The sequence below is a fragment of the Malaclemys terrapin genome, chromosome 6 (assembly GCF_027887155.1).
Source record: "Malaclemys terrapin pileata isolate rMalTer1 chromosome 6, rMalTer1.hap1, whole genome shotgun sequence".
NCBI lineage: Eukaryota > Metazoa > Chordata > Testudines > Emydidae > Malaclemys > Malaclemys terrapin.
In genome coordinates this window covers 97,609,868-97,630,203 of record NC_071510.1, presented here as the reverse complement: position 1 = coordinate 97,630,203, position 20,336 = coordinate 97,609,868, and the positions used below count along the sequence as shown (strand labels likewise).

The following is a 20,336-nucleotide window of genomic DNA, read 5'->3' as shown; positions in this document are numbered from 1 at the left end:
CCTTTAATCAGTGCACTAGGTTAGTTCAGATACAAAGTAAAACAAATTGATTTCATCAAAAGAGATATCTACCAAATTCACGGTCCGTTTTGGTAAATTTCACAGTAATAGGATTTTACAAATCTTAAATTTCACGATTTCAGATATTTAAATCTGAAATTTCACAGTATTGTAAGTGTGGTGGGTCTCGACCTAAAATGGGGTTGTGGGTCAGGTTTGCAAGGCTATTGTGGGGTTTGCGGTATTGCCACCCTTACTTCTGTGCTGCTGCCTTCAGAGCTGGACAGCCGGAGGGCAGCTACTGGCCAGGCGCCCAGCTCTGAAGGCAGTGCCACCATCAGCAGCAATGCAGAAGTAAGGTGGCAATACCACACCATGCGACCCTCATTTCTATGCTGTGGCTGGTGACGATGCTGCCTTTAGAGCTGGGCTCCCAGCCAGCAGCCACGGAGCTTCCTGCAGCCGGGGGAGGTTCCCAGAGGTAGGTCTGACCTGGCCCCAGGAGTGGCCTGTTGCAGGGGAAGAGGAAATCCTGTCCCTCCCTCCCCAGCCCATCCAGACTAGCAGGTAGAGCCCAGTGCACAGTAAGAGACCCTGGCTGGGGAGCCCCCAGCCCTGCTCCCCCCTAGCTCCAGGCCCAGCGCTCAGGAGTTAAAGGGGCCTTGATGGGCTGCATGTGTGTGCGGGGGCGACCACTGAACCCCCCTGACCACAGGGCCCTGGGTGGTTGCCCACTTGCCCACCCGTAAGGCTGGCCCTGTCTCCCCCAAAAGTGATGACCTCCTCCCATACCATGCCACCCTCACTTCTGTGCTACTACTGGTGGCGGCACTACTTTCAGAGCTGGGCTCCCGGCCTGCAGCTGCTGCTCTCCAGCTGCCCAGCTCTGTGAAATCTGGTCTCCACTACAGATTTCACGGTCCATGACATGTTTTTCACAGCCGTGAATTTGGTAGGGCCCTAGAGAGATACCTGAACTCATTTCAAACCTAAGGGATAAAGACAGAAAGGATTACAAACAAACAATAAAAAGACACTGTCTAATGGCTAAGACCTAACTTAACAAGCTACATTCTTTGTTCAAGCTAGCTTCCTAACCAATCTTCTTTTTCCTGCAATGACTGACTAGCTTTTAGCCAGGATCCCCACAGAGTTCAAGGTGCTGGTTTTCCTGGTCTTCTCAGGTGCAGGATAACATAGGGATTCACTCCCCCCTCTCTTTATAGTTCAGTAAATCTTTGAAATGTATTCCCATAGAAAGTGCCTTTTTCCTGCTGGGTGTGGATGCCATGCTGTCTTCCCCCGCCTGGTGATTTGTACAATGCAAATGATGTCTTCCAACAACCTCCCATACAAATGAATAGCTCATTGAATTTGGCCACACCTAGTTGGAGGTTTTGGCCTCTTCCCTTTGTCTAAAGAAAAATCAACTCCCCCTGACATGCCTGGTTTAAAAGTTATAATTCGAACACATCTGCATAATCCTTTGTGGATTGACTGTACATAAATCACACAAGAATATTAATAATCAGTGAGTTATTAGTTTTCTAGTGACAAATTACATGACACCTTTTAGATACAGATTATAACAATAATGAGTTGGGGTGCACTGAGCTGGTCAGGCCATCTGGAACTCACTGCTACATACCAGGGATCCCCTTGCCTTCTGACACAGAGATGCTCTTAGAGTCACATATACACAATAGTAGTGCCACCTTTCTATCTTTCTTTCCACTCTATTTTGGAACAAGGAAATGGTTGTGTTACCCTAGCTAAACAAGTAAGTAAACAAGTAACCCAGCTAAACAAGCTAAGTAATTGTTTGGAGATCAGAAATTAAACAAGCTCCTAAGGCATGATTTATTTATACAGTGCCTTTTATTGTGGTCTTGATGCTTTCAAGAAAGAAGGGGAAATATTTAAACCAATGCATAAAGGTTTAGCTACACATCTCTCATTGATATTATGGAAGTTGTATGGCTAAATTCCAGTGCACTACACGGTACCCCTCAGTTTACATAACCTACACTATTAATAAACTCAAGACTGGGTCACATATCTAACCTCACTCCTAGAGATTTAAATAATTGAGGCTTTAGAGACATCTCTCTCAGTACTAGGCACCTTATATAAATTTAAAATATTCAGAATAGTCATCATAGATTGTTCTTACAGTAATTACTGAACTGCCATTAATAGATCATATGCCTGCCAAGAAATCCTTAATACATTATTTCCCAATATATTTCAGCTCATCCACCCATCCCCTTTCCATATGCCTGGGGACAATCTTGGGCTTGGCCGTGTACCCAAAAGTTAACCAATGTGGGCTAAGCAGACCAGGGATAGAGTGAATTCTAAATTTAAGGGGTCTTCACAGTGGACAGCCTGTCATCAGTTCCTTTTCATCTAACCCAGGACGTGTCAACCCAAACAACTCTGCTGATCTCAACAGTGGCAGTATCACAGATAGGTTTTGTCTCCATTACAGAATTCTATCATGTTAGTACGTGGTCTATTTCTGGATCCTTAGGTGACAAATAATATTCAAACAGGCTTTTTTTATCTGCATTTGGCTAGAAGAGCATGACATTTTCTTTTGATAATGGACCCTGACTCAGTTGTCCATAAAATGCCTTTGTCACCTTGAGACAAGACTAATTATAACATGCTCTAACTCATGCAAAGCACAGTGCCATTCATAAATATAAGTTAGAACAGATTGCAGTGGCATGAGTATTAAATGGAGGCCTTTTGTTACTACAAAATGTTCCTGTGTTAGAACAGAGATGTGAGTAGTACAGTTAACTAAATGTGATACAGACTATGACTTTGCAGTCTGTAGACGAGGACATATTGTGTCCGGCATTATGTCAGCCAGTCCTGGTTAAACGCTAGTTCCAATAGATGTAGCCAGTGTAGCAGAGAGCAGAATGTATTAAAGACATTCTAAACTTCCTAATGTAATGCGATAGCTGAATCAACAACCATGCTTGGCACCTTGAGGTGATATTTTATGTTAAGTTATGCTGTTTCACTACAGTGTTATTTAATTAAAATCTTTTCCTTGCTTATTTTCTCTTTTACTGTTTTAAAGTTGCCTTGGTTTAATAGACTTGCTGGGAGTCAGCTGTCTTAGATCAGTGATTTTCAACCTTTTTTAATGTGCGGACCCCTAAAAAATTTCAAATAGAGGTGCAGACCCCTTTGGAAATTCAACCTGTGGTTCATGGACCCCTACCATAGACATCTTAGACTGAAAATTGACTGAACAGAATTCAGCTATAAATGTTGCATGTGTTCAGCACAGCATTTGATGCAGTGTGAGGAAAGGTCTTCTATGGTAATGACAGCACGTCCAGGTTTTGACCTGTAGTTGGGGGTATTTGCATACTTTTGATTGATCAAACAGAATGCTTTTTCTGGGATCTGAAACTTTTATTTTCATAGTCATCTTTTGCAGAACCCGTAGACATAGTCTGCGGACCACCAGTGGTCCGTGGACCACAGGTTGAAAACCACTGTCTTCGATCAATGGGCCAGAGCACTAATGCAATCATAGTGCTGATGCTAAGCAACTTACTACAAACCCTTTACTTCCTTGAACATAACCCACAGCATCCAATGCTGATTCTGCAAACAAGCTTTTTTTACCATTATCATGATATCTTCAGCTGTGCTCAGTATCCTAAAATATACAGTTGCAGCTACTTTTTGGGGCTAATAGAGCATAAGAGACAGCAGATGTTCACTTTCTGTCAAATAAGGCCTGTGCTGGTTGCTTGTATAACTGGAAAAGTCTATGTTGAGAGTTTGTTACTTATGTTAAATATTCGAAAAATTGTCCAGTGAACCCTGAGCTCAGCCATGCCTATTAGTTGCTAACAAAATCCCAGTACCATTAAGGTTTCCTATCTCTGTTGTATTAATCAGCCTTGGCAGTAAGTGGCCATCTGTGAAACAGAATTTCAGATGCACATAGACCTCCCCAAACTGCTTGGATTGCCTTGTAAAGGGATCTGCTAACATGGTTGAAAAGAGAAACAGCTTCAGCTGCCAGAATCCAGAAGAAGTAAAACAGCAGATTCTGCAACATGGAAAGCAGGCAAACATGCAGACAAGGGGCTAAAATGAATAGCACTGAGTTTGGAAGACAGAGTAAATATCAACACACTCAAGATTGAAAAAAGGAGCAGGAAAGCCGAAGTTGAGGTGACCAATATTTGTATATAGATCCAGGAAATGAAGAAGCTGTTCACCATGAATGGGAGGAAAACGCTGATGGTGGCAAGGTGCTTTTATAAAAAGAAAAACCAAGAATAATATCAGTGAAGCACTGTCTGAAATCCGCCTCTTCCTATTTATTCATTGTTTTAACTGACTACAAAGGCAGTCTCAGGGCATGGAACAACTTGTTGTCCAATGTCGTTATTTTAAGATTCTCATCCTCCTTTAAACTATTTATCACCTTTAACTCCCCTTTGGCCTCAGGCAAAAGCCTAAGTAAAGAGATGGGCTTGGGCTGCAGCCTGAGCTCTGGGACCATCACACCTCACAGGGTCCTAGAGCCCAGGCTCCAGCCTGAGCCTGAACGTCTACACCACAGTTAAACAGCCCTTTAGCCTGAGCCCGGTGAGCCCAAGTCAGCTGGCACGGGGCAGCCCTGGGTGTCTAATTGCAGTGTAGACACCCTTTGTAACCCAGAGGTTAACATCAGGCTTGGGCTCTGATAATCCAGCAGGCGAAGTGAACTACAGAGCCAAGGGCCCACCACAGGAAACATCCTAACTCCAGCCTCAGGTACTCAAATCTAGGTACCATCTGTAAATGTGGGCCATCTGATCTTAGCTGTCCATGGAGAGGGGCAGATTCTCCTGTAGCCAGAATCCAAACCAGATTGCTTGTTGTACAAAGACAAACACTATAATTGCATCCCAAAGTAAATGAACATGTTCTCTGTGGCTCACATCACCAACCAACTGACCTTCGAAGCTAGCCCCACATAGAGCACCTTGCATAATCCAAGCTGGAGGTACCAAAAGTAAGGAGAACAGTGGCTGTGTCTGCATAGAAGAAATGGTCACCATCATCTTACCAGATCCAGATGGGGGGAAAAAGGGACTTTTGTCTACTGAAGCAACCTGAAAATCAAAGTGCCAACTGGGAATTCAGAAGCAACCCTAAATTATGAAAGGTGAAAATATCAGCCCCTTTAGATTCTTCCAGCAGCATCACCTCTGTCTTTGACTTAGTTAGGCATGTGTGTATGTGGGGGGGGAGAAATGATTTACAAATCTAAGCATTGAAAACAATACACTGGCCATTGACATGATTAGTAAGAATGATTTGCTGAGCACTTACATTGTATTTAGTGTCATATAAAACTTGGTCTCTCCACTGAGGATCTTATAGGCTAAGAAAGCAGATGATACAAGTGTTCAACTATAATAATCATAAGTGTTTTATATGAATTAATTGTTGTGTATTATGGTAATGCTTAGAAGCCTCAACTAGGTCAGGGCCCCATTGTGCTAGGCACTGTCCAAACAGATGAAATAGCCGTCCTTGTCCCAAAGCGCTTGGGACAAAGTCCAGTCCTGGGCAAGATTCTGATTCTATTTGCACTGTCATAAAACTGGAGTAAGTTCAGTGATGGCAGTAGAATTACTCTAGATTTACACTGCTGTACAGGAGGGAAGAATTTGTCCCAGCAATTCCAGACCAAATGTACAATCAGTCAGTGGAAAAATATAGACTCATCTTACCCTTATAGACAGCCTGGATCCTCCATTGTTGTACAATAAGTTGCAGTGATATTGCCAGTATAGCATATGCTGGGACATCACTCCAGGCTAAAGCTGACTGCCCACAGCAAGTCTGCGCTGGCTCTTAGCCCTATAAAAAGAAGAACAGTTAAGCTGTAAATTACTAATGGCCTGAATGTGCATATTATCCTGTTTAGTTGGTGTATTCAACAAGTAATACTAAGTTATTAGAGTTGCTGTTTTAAATGTAACCTTTTATTAAAAAAAAAAAAAGACTAACCCACTGATTAGAAAATACACGGTATGAAAAAAATCCATCTACTTTACACTGCCCCAGAGCAGTGTAAGGGCAACATGAACATAAATATTTCAAAACATAACTTGAATGTTGTTTTAAATTTTCTTCCAGAACTCCAAATACTTTCCTTTCGGTAGCTATTAATCTTGATACTAATTAAGAGTAAGATGACAGACATTTTGTTATTGGGTTTCTAACAGCAAAACACAAAGATAGGTGTATGTCATTAACCAAGGTGAATCAAAAAGACGAAGAATGCTTTGTGAATGCCAATTAACTTTTATAATATTACCAGAGAATTTAGTTGTTTTGTGAACCACTTCATTCCAGTTCAGGAATTGGAAAGGGGGAAATCAGGGAAAGAAAGGCTGGTGAATTGATGAAGGACAGTCAGGTGACTAGTGTGGTAACTGGGGTGGGGGGAAAGCTGGAGCAGAGGGGAAAAGTGGGAAGGGAGGAGAGAGGTCAGGCAGGTGAGAGAATGGGACCATCCAGCAGATAGTGTGGACCCAGTGAAGTGGCAGGCAGACCAGCAGGTTACTTCCAGCTACACTGGGAACCAGCGCTGGAGAGGGTCTTGAAGGTAAAGATGACAAAGAGGAACATGCTCATGACAGCTTGCTCTATTAAAGAATTTCAGTGTATGCACTCTGCCGCATGGATGATAGTGTTACTTTAGTGGTGGCACAGTGGGATGAGAGGGTTACAGTACCCACCCACAATTTTTGAAGGAAAACAACTTAACCTTAGAAATATTTTTGCATCAAAACTTGTTTTCCATCCACAGATTACATAACAAACTGGAAAAAAGCCTTTCTTGATTTGTTTTCTTTCTTCTTGGTTCCTTCCAATTTCAGTCATCTGTTCTGGCATCAGCAGTAGTGGCCCAACGGCAGTGCCCATTACCAGTGCAATGCGTATGGGAACATAGTAATTAGAGCTGGAAAAAGACCAATAGAGTAACTGAGTTATTCCCCTCACAAGAGCCGGATGTAGTCCCATGATATGTGTCATTATTAAAATGATACTGCTCTCAATTTTAGCACAGCACAAAATCAACTATGATGAAATCACCTTTGAATATGATTTACAGAAGAGATCAGATTGGGTCAAATGATGATTTCAACTACTTTGGTGTAAATCAAATGACTTTTATGTGGTTACTCTGGATTGAAACCCATGCAACAGTGGTCAAAATTTAGCTCATACTCTTTATAATATCACTATTTTGCATGTGCTGTTTCTTTTTCTTGTGCCCTGCCCACCTTTCTCTCTCTGCTTTTTCCCTTCCTCAGGACAAGTTAATAGTTACCGAAAGATCTAAGAAAGTGTAATGACCAGCGTGTGTTTTCTTTATTTTACCAGGTTTTGAATTTTTTGAAACAAGTGCCAAGGACAACATAAATGTCAAGCAGACATTCGAGCGGCTCGTAGATATCATCTGCGACAAAATGTCAGAAAGTCTGGAGACAGATCCTGCCATCGCTGCTGGAAAACAGAACACAAGGCTAAAGGACACCCCTCCTCCACAGCAACCCAACTGTGGCTGTTAATACAGTTATCAACAGAGGCGGCTCCAGTGTGTTCTATTGCCAACAGAGTATTTACAGATGGTCTATAAGCCTTTATTTATACTGTCTTTTTAATTTATTTGGGGACAATGTGTTTATTTTATGTCAATGGCTGGTACAATGTGTGCAATTTGTAAGGACTGCCCATTTCTCAGCATCTGGCCTTTGCATGTGGATGGCTAATTGTCTGTCTTTTCTTTTTATCCTGAGTGCATTACACTTACTTCAGCTGGTTCTGTGACCTCAGAACACAGGTTATCTGCAACTGACTTTAACTTAATCAATTTCAAATTATACCATTTACTTCTTGGTGTAATGATCAAGGTATTTAGGCATAAACTTTCTGATGCCATTTAAATTTTCCTTGACTGAAAAATCTATTTTAAAATATTACCCGAATATACTATTCCCTGCCTTGTCCAGATAATTTGTCTGAGGCACACTTCCCTGAAGGTAATGCTGTGGCAAATCCATGTCCACCACCGAAATTCACAGTTACCTCTACACCACACATCATGGCCACTTCGAAATTCAGAATGGCAGCAGCGGCCTAACCCAAAACACAGGCTCCTACCCCTCAATATAAGGAGAAATTCTGTTAGCTGCTGGCAGGACAGGGGCTGGCTGTGTTCTAGTTCCATCCACAAGCTAATTCACTACAATACTAATATAGAAGAGAGTTGTGAAATGTCGTTCTTCTTTAAGTTACCTGCTTTAGATAATGAATATGCTACAGTTCTTGATATTACCCCAGCAGAGCCAAATCTGTTCTGTATAGTTATTCATAACCAAAAATAACCTACTTATATTGTTCTGGAGGTTGCATTATTTTGGCCTTTAGGAATTTCATGTTTCATTTTTGAAAATGGTGACTATATATTAATTTTATAGTCTGAGAGAATCTCCTCTGTATTGACTGCAAAGGCCCATTTCTCTCCTCAGAAGTGCCACTCCTATTGGAGTCAGCAGGACTTGTTTGTGTGGACAGAAATGGAGCCATTAAATTTGAAAAATAGTTTGGTCTAGACATATCTTGCTGAGGGTTTTCTTGTGACAGGACAGTCTGAAATTTGCAACCGGAAAATTTTGGAAAATTCACAGAGAAATAAAAAGTCCTCCACTGAGTTCTTCCACTAGACCATGTCAATCACTTCGAAAATCCACGAAAGGCAGTGAAGATAGCAGAATGTCCACAATTTTTTTTTAAAGCATTTTAAAAAATAGTCATTTCTCACCATGTTAATAAGCTCTCGCTCTACTAATTGGTAGCACTTTGCACCGTTGGCTTATCTGGGTCACAGTGATATTCCTCAATTAATGACATCACTGATGCAATATTAACTTTTTATTGTTCTTATTAGATCAGCTTTAGTACCAGGATGACATTTCTCAAGCTAGACATAACAGAAAAAGGGAAGAAAAACAAGAAAATGAGTTAGAGCAACTGCTAATGCATTCATTACCTGACAGTAAGGCAATACCTATACCTTTTTCCTAAGGTAATTTATATAATCTCATCAAACACACTAAGGCCATGTCTACACTACGAAAAAAGGTGTAGTTAAGACATTTTATCTAACATTGTAACTATTGTATGTTAAAATCCTAGTGCAGACAAGATTAACACATTAGTTGGTTGAGGTAAACCCGAGTGTAAACTTGTGTTAAAACTATAACTTGGCTTGGCTACACTAGGATCTTAAACATATCTGTTAACACTGCTAGCTAGCACCTACTCTGAAACCTAGCACCTACACTGTTTTTCTTAGTGAAAAATGAGCCACATCATTTGGTACCATGGAAAAACCTGAGGAAAGGGAAATGTTGGCTATTCACTGCCCTACATTTATCCCTGTTGTGCACAGATTAGTAGGGAAGAGAAAGTGTAATCAAGCAGAGCCAATTTGCCTAGCTCTTGGCATCCACATGGCATGCCAGTCACTACTCTTCCTGGCCCTCCCTCCCAGCTTGATAGCTGTACTCCTCCAGCTGTGGCTATGCATTCCAAGGTACTCTGAGGATAGAAGTATTTTGGCCAAAGATTTTTATTGGTTTTCCAATAAAAAATAAAAACATTTTAAGGAAAGCAGATGCTTTCCCAGAAAATTTTGATGTTATAGAACTGCCCTCTCTTCCCCCACCCCGCCACTCTTTTTTTTATTATTTTTTTACAGAAAAGAGCCTTGAAGGGAAATATTCAACTGCTCAACTGAACCAGCCCTGGGAACTTCACTACATAATGCCTGGTGCGATGCCATCAACAGTGGTCACTCTGGCTGGCACCATGGTCCTCAGTAGACTATGCATGCTTGATGACGATGACTTGGTAGAAGGGTAGAGAATAGAAGCTGTAGAGCAAAAAATTAATGCATAGATTCCAAAGTCAGAAAGAACCACTGTGATCATTTAGTTTGATTTCCTCTATAATACCTGCTATAGAACTTCCCCAAAGTAATTCCTAGAGCATAGCTGCTAGAAAAAACATCCAAACTGGAGAAGGTGGAGAAGATAGGAGCAGGGATCAGTCAGATCCATGTGTGATCAATGACTTTGTGGGGTGCTCCAGGACTTCAGGAGAGGGTTGTATAGGTGCAGAGGTCCAGCCACACAAAGCCAATTCGAGGGTCATGACTACTAATAGTCACAAAAAGTATTTTAAAAACTTTTAATCAGCAGCATTGTTAATCTGGATACTTGGGGCCAAATTTTGAAAAACTAGCTGCCTAGTCTCAGTCCAGTTCCTGGTGGCCACATCATAAAATACAGGACCAATCATCACTAATTTGTACCTTTGTTGCTAGTCTCAGCAGAGAAGTAGGGAACTGAATGGCCCATGGTAACTCATTGACCTTCTCACACCCAGAGGTCAGGGCTTAGGCCCATTTCTGAGGCCGGGCAGTGCAGTGAAAGCTTTCTCTGCCTCTGCCAGTACTATCTCTTCTATGGATACAGATTGCACATCAGCCTCCAAGGTTTTCAGTCCATCACCAGCACTGAATTTTAAAGAGAAGCTTGCCATTTAATGGCTTTATGTTCACTGTGGCACAGACTATGTAACTACTCAGTCTGCATGTACAATGGAGGGGTGTGTGGAATTTGAGCTTTGGAGTCTTATTTCTCATTGAGGGCTCTGGAGGGGATTTGTCTGGGTAAAATACTATATTATTATTGCTGTCATTTATTACCTCGATTTAATGGCTGTTAGCAGGAGGGGAAAAAAACCCTTCTCCTCTATCACAGTTTAATGGGAGAATAGACCTTGAAGTGGACAAAGCCCCCATTGCCTAGGGTCTGAGCCCCATGGGGCCAGCTGAACTACTGCACGAAACAACCCTTCCAAAGTGCCAACCAAGAATAACACTAGTGCTACAGTAATTGCATGCATGGGTAATACGCCATCTTTGTCATGGAGTCACAGTGTCTTTCTCAGTGCATGGGCAAGCTGTCACTCAGCGTTCCAAATGGAAACAAGTGGAACAAATGTAAGAGACTGGGCCCTGCAGTATTCAAATGCATGAACCGATGGGATTGATCAAAATGGCTTGCAAGCCTTTTTGAGTTGAAACTGCAATTGCACGGTCTTAATTCTGACAAAAGTTCATTTTCAAATGTGATAAATGTGCCTGTCCTTACAGATCAATTAACTTGTAACTGTTTGTATTTCATTTTGTTTATTTAGACCGATTTGTTTGGTGTCTGAAATACATATGAACTGGCCTGTCTTTTTTTCTCTCTCTCTCTCGCTGTCTCTCTCTCCACACACACACACACATATATATATATATATAAACCCAACTCATTCTCTTTCTGAATTGCAATGTGCGTGACTGTTACCTGGAACTGTTTGTTCCTTTGTGCTTATACTTAATGTAATGCATAGAGAAACTACCTGAGCAACTAGATCTATGTGGCCTTTCCAGAGCATCAGTCTGAAAGATTAGGTTTTCTTCCCAGTCTGCTCAGCTCTGTATGTCCAGCTGTACTGCCTGCACCTTTTTTATTTTAAGAATGAAGTGCTATTTTATGGTGCAAACACTGCTGGAGTTTGATCCTAACTTTCAGAATTGCTTGAGTTTTAATTGTCTTTTGCTAAGAAATGCATGGCATTCTAAATGTTATGTCTAGTGCTGCCATTGTTTCTTCAATAGCAGAGAAACCAGTGATGCTTTCCATTTAAAAAAAATTACAGGTTTCATTTTTCAGTAGCATGGTTTGTTATTGTCACTTTTCAATGGCAACAACTAAATGACTGCTCTGTTGCTTGAATGTTATGAAAGATTCCTCGACCCATTTCATAGACAGACTTGATATACAGCAAATGGATCAAATGCCTCTTGGGTGTAACTCGAGTGGAGTTGCACCATTAATGCTTTGGCTCCACAGGGCCCAATCCTCAGCTTGTGTAAATCAGCATAGTTTCACTTCAACCAATGGAACTATGCTGTGTGTACACCAGCTGAGGATCTGATCCATGAGTGGGGTTTTTTTAATACCGATTGGAACTTCGTTTCTTCAAGGTTCACTACTTGTAAAGGCTCCATTCAAAAGGCAACTCATCTGAATAGTCTGAGTATGTAATAGGTTTCGTCATTAAATGGGTCAAGCAAATTCATTTCACCGTGTCTGTTAAGCTTTTTTATTTATTTACTTTGTTTATTTTTTCTTTAATGTTCATCCGAGCAAAGATTTTTACTGCACGTGTAGAATTTTCACACACAAACAAATATATCCTAAACACCGGTTCAGTTTGCACAGGCATTTGTTCATTTTCAGCACAGTGTTTTTATTGTTATTATTGCAGTGGACCTTACCCAGAAATTCTCATTGTCACTAGAAGCTGCTTGGGTTAAATCCACAGGCCATAGGATTACTGGTCATGGTGACGGCAGAAGCAGATGGCACATCACTTGTACACAGACACCTGTTTTGGGGGAAGGCAGAGACCATGTCTGAATCTTCTGACAATTTCATGCTCTTGCATAACATGTGGAAACAAACGTTAGGGATTGCTCACCACTTCCAGTAATGAATTTACTTGAGTAATCCTGACATGTACCTGCAAATTAGTGTTAAATGAAAACTGTTTGTGCTGTAATCCCGTTTAATATATTGTTGGTAATGTCAGCCGTGTTGTGGTTCAGTTGGACTGTCAGAATGTGTAAACTATTTACTAGTGTTTGTGGAACTGAAATGTCTTAAATGTTGCATGAAAAATGTTATAAAAATAGATTTGTTTTCTATTTTTGAACACCTCTGAACTGAGGGAACATGGGCCAATAAGTGCAATATTTAATGACTTACTCAGTGTATATAAATCCGTATGAAAGGGAGAAGTGTCATGTATGTGTGATATGGTGTTGATGATGGCTGTGTGGCTTATTTAAAGGATGTCTAGTAGCTGTAAGAGTCTAGTAGTGAAATTTATACAGTAAATACTTTATCAGTGTAGTGTAAGAATAATCTATTCTTAATTCATTTAAACTATTTTTCATATATGAATCAACAGTAACAGACGTCCGTATCTTTACTGCAAGTGCATGTCAATTTTACTTTTAGAATTGTGAATGTCCTTTTAAAAAAAATGATTGTGTTATATCACTAGTAGTGGGAAGACCTTTTTTCAGTCAAAAGATACCTTTAGCCATTTCTAAAGAAAACCCCCACATAATATTTTAGAAGCATGTTCTCTGGAAACAGAAAAAGAGATTATCTTGGAACTCAGCTCTTAAGGAAAAGCCTTCATTTTTTTTATCTGAAGAGTCAATTACATGCTCTGTCTGCCTGTACAGCATAATATCATGTGGCCACTTTTTAAAAAAAATATATAATTGCATGGTTCATTCATGATTACACTTAGCCTAGAATATTAAATAGGAGTCTCCAACCATGTTGAAATGTACTTAGCATCTTCTGTTTGGTGTCTTGAGTTCACAGTTCGTTTTTTGAAGGAGCTTGCATCTCATGTCCAATGTGTTTGGACCACATTGGAAAATGTTAAGCAAAATGTTAACCCTTACTGACCCCATTCTGCTGCTTCTATTTTTAACTTTAAATCAGATACTGAAGTAAGACAGAAGGTACATTCTAGGCCAAATTCTGCTCTCTTAGACTGCTGAAAATTTTGAGTAATTCCATTGGCACCCATCAGCAGTGTAAGTGAGAGCAGAATTTGGCACAGTTTCTTGCCCAGAGATTAGGAGAAGACATGAAATCATTTTTTCCTTTTACTTTAGCCTTGCACAGTTGTACTCATCCATTCACTCAAGGACCTCAAATGAGGCAGCACATTTAAAAACCTGCTTAAGTCCATCCTTATTCAGTAAAGCATATAAACACATGCTTCACTGTAGGCACTTGATTGCTGTACTGCCAGTGGGTTCCCTATTGTGACTGCAAACCTCTGAGCAGAAGTTAATGCTGTTAATTAACTTCTGCTGCATCCCTCTTGTACAATATGCTGGTTGTCTAGAGGAACATGCCCTCACTTCAGTGGGCCGTTACTGAATAAGGATGAACTACTAAATCAGGGCCAAGGTGAGTAACATTTTTTGATGGGTTACTAATATCACATTCATTTTTTCCCATTAGCATCATGGTAAAAGGCACACAAGTAGATTTTGTGCCTTGGTCTGATACATTGTCATGACAATTTTACAAGGCTGTTTTAGCATATGTCATAGCTAGCTCTCATCAAAAAGAGGCAATAGCCAAATAATGCAGGACACCAATAGCTCTGCTTTCTTTTGCCTCTGCCATGTCATCGAATAGTGCTAGAGAACAAGCAAAGCAGTCAGATCACATTAAACATTACAGGACAATCCTATCAAAGGCTAAGCATCTGTCCCAAATGCTTCCCTGTGTTTTATACCTTCTTCTGTTGCGAAATCACCAGCCAAATTATGCAAAATTGCATGAAAATGAAATTGTGTGATAGGGGAAATTTGGGAACTGCAGAATGAAAGAAAAAATAAAAACATCCCTGTAGCCAAGGACCAGACACAGTAAGGCTAAGATACCAATGAAACAGAAATATACAGACTGAAGTTGCATTGCCTATATTTTACTATTGCTGTTAAGTGACCTGACTGCCCAAGGGTTTGCAAGGGTTTGTCACCATGACAGGTAATTTTACCTGGCATTTTTACTGTCCCCATACATGTATGAGTACATAAAAAGCAAACCCAAATGCCTACTTTGTAAACATGTAGCTGTTCTAGCTCCCCATACTAACTTTACTTGCTGAACTGTTCTTAAAGAGATGTTGGAGTACCTGCTTAGAATATATTTGTGAGGTGGTTAGGATTCAACTCTTCCTCCGCCTCTAACTACCACTACAATATAGTGACTGTGGTTCTAAAAATGTGAGTTTAAAATACTGCTGGGTGACAAATGTTGGGACTCTTCAACATATGTCCACAGGAGCTCTTGTCTGGATGTGAAGTACAAATTTTATCCATGTGCAGAGTTTTAATTCTATGTGGAAGTAAAGACTGTGTGTATTCCATTGGGTATTCTGTTTGTATGTGATTTGTGTATAACAGGTGGATTTTGTTTTGTTTATTTTTGTTTGGGGTATTAATTTTGAGATTACAATAAATATTCAAGAGACTATATTCATGAAATTTTCTGATGTGGTGAGGTGCCTCCCCCTGCCCGCTGGTGCTTGTTTAATTCCTTGCAGTTATTAAAGTGGTCTAAAAATTGACTTCAGTTTTGACCAACGGTATGTTGTAATGTGACACTCATAGTAGTTGAGTATCCTGCCAGTAACATTCTTCACTCTGAAGTCTGAGCTTCACAAACTATGAGCCTAATATGGCTCCTACTGAATTCAATAGAATTTTTGCTATTGACAGGAGCAAGATTTGGCCACTTCTCCAATGGAGGCACAGAAAACAGGCACAATAAATAACCTGGGTGAGACCTAGTTGCTATCTTAGCATTAAGCCTTTGAGAAATACTCAAGCCAAAGAAGGACAAGGTTGTTGGCAAAGACACAGACAAAAGAAAATAGCTCTTTAAAGCAAACCACAAGGCCTGTATCTATTAAACTTTTCTGTGGAAAGGGAATAGGTGTCTTACCTGTTTATTGCTCATCATCCTGGAATTTGCAGGGTAACTATCAGACACTCAGATACCATGGTGCTGGGTGCAGAATAAGAAATAAGCTTTAAAATAGTATTTTTTAAAATAATAATGTCAATGATAGCTTAGAAACTTTAAATGGCAATAATGTTTCATCTCACATTTGCTTCTCTAATTTTGCAATTTAATTATTTTTGAGGGTAGGGGAAGGAGCTGGTGGTTAACAGGTTGCCTGACACTAATATTTCTAAAGATGTGGATGCAGACTGTCTTGCTCTCAGTACTTTTGACTTGTAGGCACCAGCATGGATTGGCACAGTATAATGCACCTTCGCCTTTATGCACAGCTTGGGAAGCCCATGTGCATTATAGGTGGAATTCACCCGAAAGCAGAGGGCCAGAACAAGGCCTACACATGACACAGAACAGCTTAAGTGACACATCAGCCTTGGTGCTGGACCTCTGCACAGGAGTAAATTTCACCCTCTTTGCTTTCCACTCCTGAACGGAATAGCACTAGACACAGCCTAACTGCTTCTATTTCTTCAGAAACAAGAAACCTCCTTTGTTGTTATTATTTAATGTAGGATGTGTGTCTTAATAAAAGGAACAGTTAAGTCTGTACAATCCATCTTCTTTTTTGTTAAGGTATTTTATATACCCATGTCTTTCCACTCATTGTTTCTTCCCAAATCCACGAACCCCCTTGCTCTAGGCTGAACCATTCTATGGCCTACCCCTGGATCTTTCTTCCTCCCATACAAGTTCTGGTCTCAATATAACTTTCTGAACTCATTTCCTCCCATCAACTCCTCATATCCATGGCTTCTCTTGTGGCCACTCAACAGTTCCCATTCCACTACCTGTCCCAGTTTTCTTCCAATACTCCAAGATACTCCCGGTTTCAAACACACACCTCCCAGCATGTTTTAATCAACTCTTCTAATCTCATGTTCCTACCTTACTGGGACACACTAAGTCAGAGATGTTGGAACAATTTGTATAGTTGGAGCCATTGAACCAAACTCTAAACCCTGTATATGATGGAAACCACTTCAAGTCAGAGGGTGTGGCAGCGCCCCTGGTTCCAGCACCTATGCACTAAGTCCCAATCCACCCCTCCAATTTCTCTAGCCCACCCATCATATATCCTGAATATTCTGATAAACCTGCCACAGAAATTCCCAGCTCCCCAAAACTCAGCACTGAAGCATGTAGTGCTTCAATTTATCATGCAGGGAGAGGCTTCCAAAGCATTTGCACACATTGCTGGACCCCAAAATTTTGGGTGGGTTTTGGAGAGAGGTCTCGTCCTGCACCTTCACTGCCGTGTTTCTGTGCCTCACTGAGGCACTCTATGGTTCCTCCTTTTGCCATTGTATTGCCTCTGGTGACCCAACTCTGTTCTTTTGCCTCCTACTGGAATTTGGCTTCTCCAGCTTCCTCCCTCCTGCCACTACTCTACTGATCCTCTACCCACCTCCTGTCCCCATCTCTACTGGTTCACCATGCTCCTTTCTACTTCACTTTGCTCCCACTGCTCTGTGCTGAACCAGCACTACCATGGCACTAGACCTAATCTGCTTGCCCACCCACTGAAGAAGTGAGGCATCAGGGAAACTGACTGGGGGACAGTGGGAGCAGTGGAGGGACATTTGTGAGGCAATGAAAAGGCACAATGGTAGAAAATGAATATCTCTATAGTGCGGTGTTGGGAGGTTGTTAGAAGCTCTCTGGCCACTCCCCAGTAGCAGTAGTCATCCAGGGCACAGGTGCTGGAACTAAGAGTGATGGGGGTGCTGCCGCACCCCTTTGAAATGGTTTCCATCATATACAGGGTTTACAGTTTGGTTCAACTGCTCTCAGCACCCCCACTATACAAATTGTTCCAGCACCCCTGTCTGGGGGAGACTTCCAGGGGCCAGCCCTTCTGCAGAAGTGTGCGCCCCTGATTACAGGAACCCTGCTGAGTGGTGCCACACTGTGAAGGAGTGTACTACCCTTTAATGGCCAACTAGGAGCTGCAATCAGAACCACCTGCATTTAAAATCACAGCGGCTCCCTGCTTCACCTGAGGACTTCCCTATTTAAAACAGGAAAAGGAAGCTGAGTGGGTCTGAGCTTGTAGTGGAAACTGGCAAGGGAGGGTAAGCTCTGGACAGCTCCCTGAAGGGAGACTTAGAGATTGTTTTGTTTGTTACTAAGTTTTGGGTAAGCTGACCCTGGTCTCCAAGGTAAGGGCTTTTATATTGTTGTCCAAGTGTTCCTTTCATAGACTTCATTAATGGGAGATTTATGTTAGTGTGTTTGGCTTCTCTGATCTAAACAAGCATGCTTCTTCACACCCAGTTGGTGCAAAGTAAAGAAAGGTAGCAAACCTGCCCAAAAGGGGTTGCACAGGGGTGAGACATCCCTTTGCACACACACACAGAAGGAGCTTTGAGAGGACCCCATCAGCATAGCAAGCAAGGATGATGTCCTCCAAGCTCTAACAATCCCTCACAGGTGACAGTCACATTGCGTAAGATCAAAGCGATCACAGTAGCATGAGTGTGCCTGTGTAGACACGTAGTCAGGCTAGAGCAATTATGTTCAATGGCCCATACTGGGTTTGCTGAGGACCCAAGCAGTATATGTGTATTTGTTTAAAAATAGTAGTTTTTTAAATTAAATATTTAATTCTTTGGCAGTACTGCATGGGATTTAGGGCCTAGATTTTAAATGAATGCCTCAAGTTACATTCAAAATCCTAAATCCCTACTTAAGCATTAAGGACATTTAGACACTCATTTTTAAAATCTTGCCCTACCTTTTTTTATTAAGTTACATTCTAAGACTGAAGCAGGTTGGCAGCATATTTTTGCCTGTACTATTTCCTTTAATATTCAGCAAGAAAAAAATGTATAGTATTACTGCATCCCCTGTATTACAGAACACTCTTATTTATTCATTGTTGTACTGCTGCAATAGAAAACCATTTCCTTAAAGAAGAGCAAGCAGCAGTGTGTAATGTTCCACTTATTTCTAAAGAAAAGTTTTACTTGGAGCAGAAAAGGACTGATTAACTCCGAAAACATCTGGCATATGGAACTTTCCTTGAGGCCATCTCTTATTTCCATTGGGGAATAACATCAAAAATTTCTGTCGAGGCAGTAATTACAGCCCATTTCAAATTAGTTTGTTTCATGTGTTTAGTAATTAATGAGTGAAAGAGGGATTATAAAACCGTAGATACATCAAACTTAGCCAAGATGTTTCCAAGTATGAGCGAAAGAAACTATGGCCTCGTGGGCAGCTACCATTTCCTGATTATGTCCTAAGTTTACCATTGAGCCTGCTTCTAAATGCCAGCTGTGATGTCTTCACAATTTGCTCATACCCCTGAGCTCTCTGCAGCTATCTCTGTGCAAGGCTTCCTTATCACAATCTGCCTTTTATCCTACATCAAAAATATGGAGTCATACAGCTCAGCTAGCAATTTTATCACATCACACAGGCTAAGCAGATATGATGCTGGCTGCTGAGTGACCAGCAGAGGTGAAAGTAAGCCGGTACGGTCTACCAGTAAGAGCGGTACACAGCTGACTGTACCGGCAGGGGGCAGCTTCCCCAGGGCCTGGCAATTTAAAAGAGCCCAGGCCTGGCCTCCTGGGTGCCACCGCTGCTACCATGGGGCTCCAGCGGTGATTTAAAGGGCCTGGGGCTCCTGGCCGCTGCTGCCGGAGCCCCGGGCCCTTTAAATCACTGCTGGAGCCCCAGGGCAGCAGTGGCAGCTGGGAGCCCAAGGGCTCTGGCCCTTTAAATCGCTGCCAGAGCCCTGGGGTAGCACTGGCAGCAGCAGCTGGGAGCCCCAGTCCCTTTAAATCACTGCCAGGCTGTGCTGAAGGGCTGGCTGGGGGAGTCTGGCCCCAGCCCCACCCCTTCCGGTTGAGCTGCTCCCCGCACCTTGCTCAGGACCCCGGCCGCCCTGTGTACCGGTAAGTCCCTTAAGTTACTTTCACCCCTGGTGACTAGCCTGGAAAAGCCTATCCCAGAGGCTACTGCAGTGTTGAAGGCACTGTATAACAGATGAGATGTAAATCAAAAGCCCCTGATGGTTTGTAGTCAGGGAAGGTCCCCTGGGATTTTTCAGTAGATGGGTGGCCTGGCCAAATTTTGCTGTCTAAATATTCTCTGCTTACTTAGCTGCAGGGGGGATTTTATCACTGCATTTCAAATCCTAAGCTTAAAGGTGCAAGTTACAACTATGGCCACAATCCTGCAATTGTCAGCATGTGGCCACAGCAGCCAACTTGTATGCTATCAGTTGACAGACTGGAGTCTGAAATGGTAACTTCCATTTGTGCATCTAATAGTGACATACATAACGCTACCTCAGCATAACTATTACACTCCTTTCTTTACTGCCCCTCAGTTTACCTCTCTGCTGAAGCAAAGGCCAGTATTCTGACTTTTCAGGGGGGAAAATAAAGGATTATACATCATTAAACCTTAGAGCTTTGGTATGCAAAATCCTGTCTAGATGTTAACAGCTGCCAGTCAGCTTCAAGGAGAAAGTGCCATACAATTTTAGTAAACAAACATTTTGTGCACAAACATTAGCAAACAGTATTTGGA

General features: G+C 41.6%; 1 protein-coding gene across 2 annotated transcripts in view; it reads left to right on the top strand.

Annotated features, from left to right (window-relative positions):
- RAB3C (RAB3C, member RAS oncogene family) overlaps positions 1-15,339 on the top strand; it is a 221,319-nt gene extending 205,980 nt beyond the window's left edge. For both annotated transcript variants that reach the window (XM_054032604.1, XM_054032603.1), the window contains exon 5: positions 7,429-15,339. In XM_054032604.1, coding sequence (XP_053888579.1) covers positions 7,429-7,616 — 188 coding nt within the window. In that variant the 3' untranslated portion in view covers positions 7,617-15,339. The remainder of the gene's footprint in view (positions 1-7,428) is intronic.
- Positions 15,340-20,336: the final 4,997 nt, after the last annotated feature.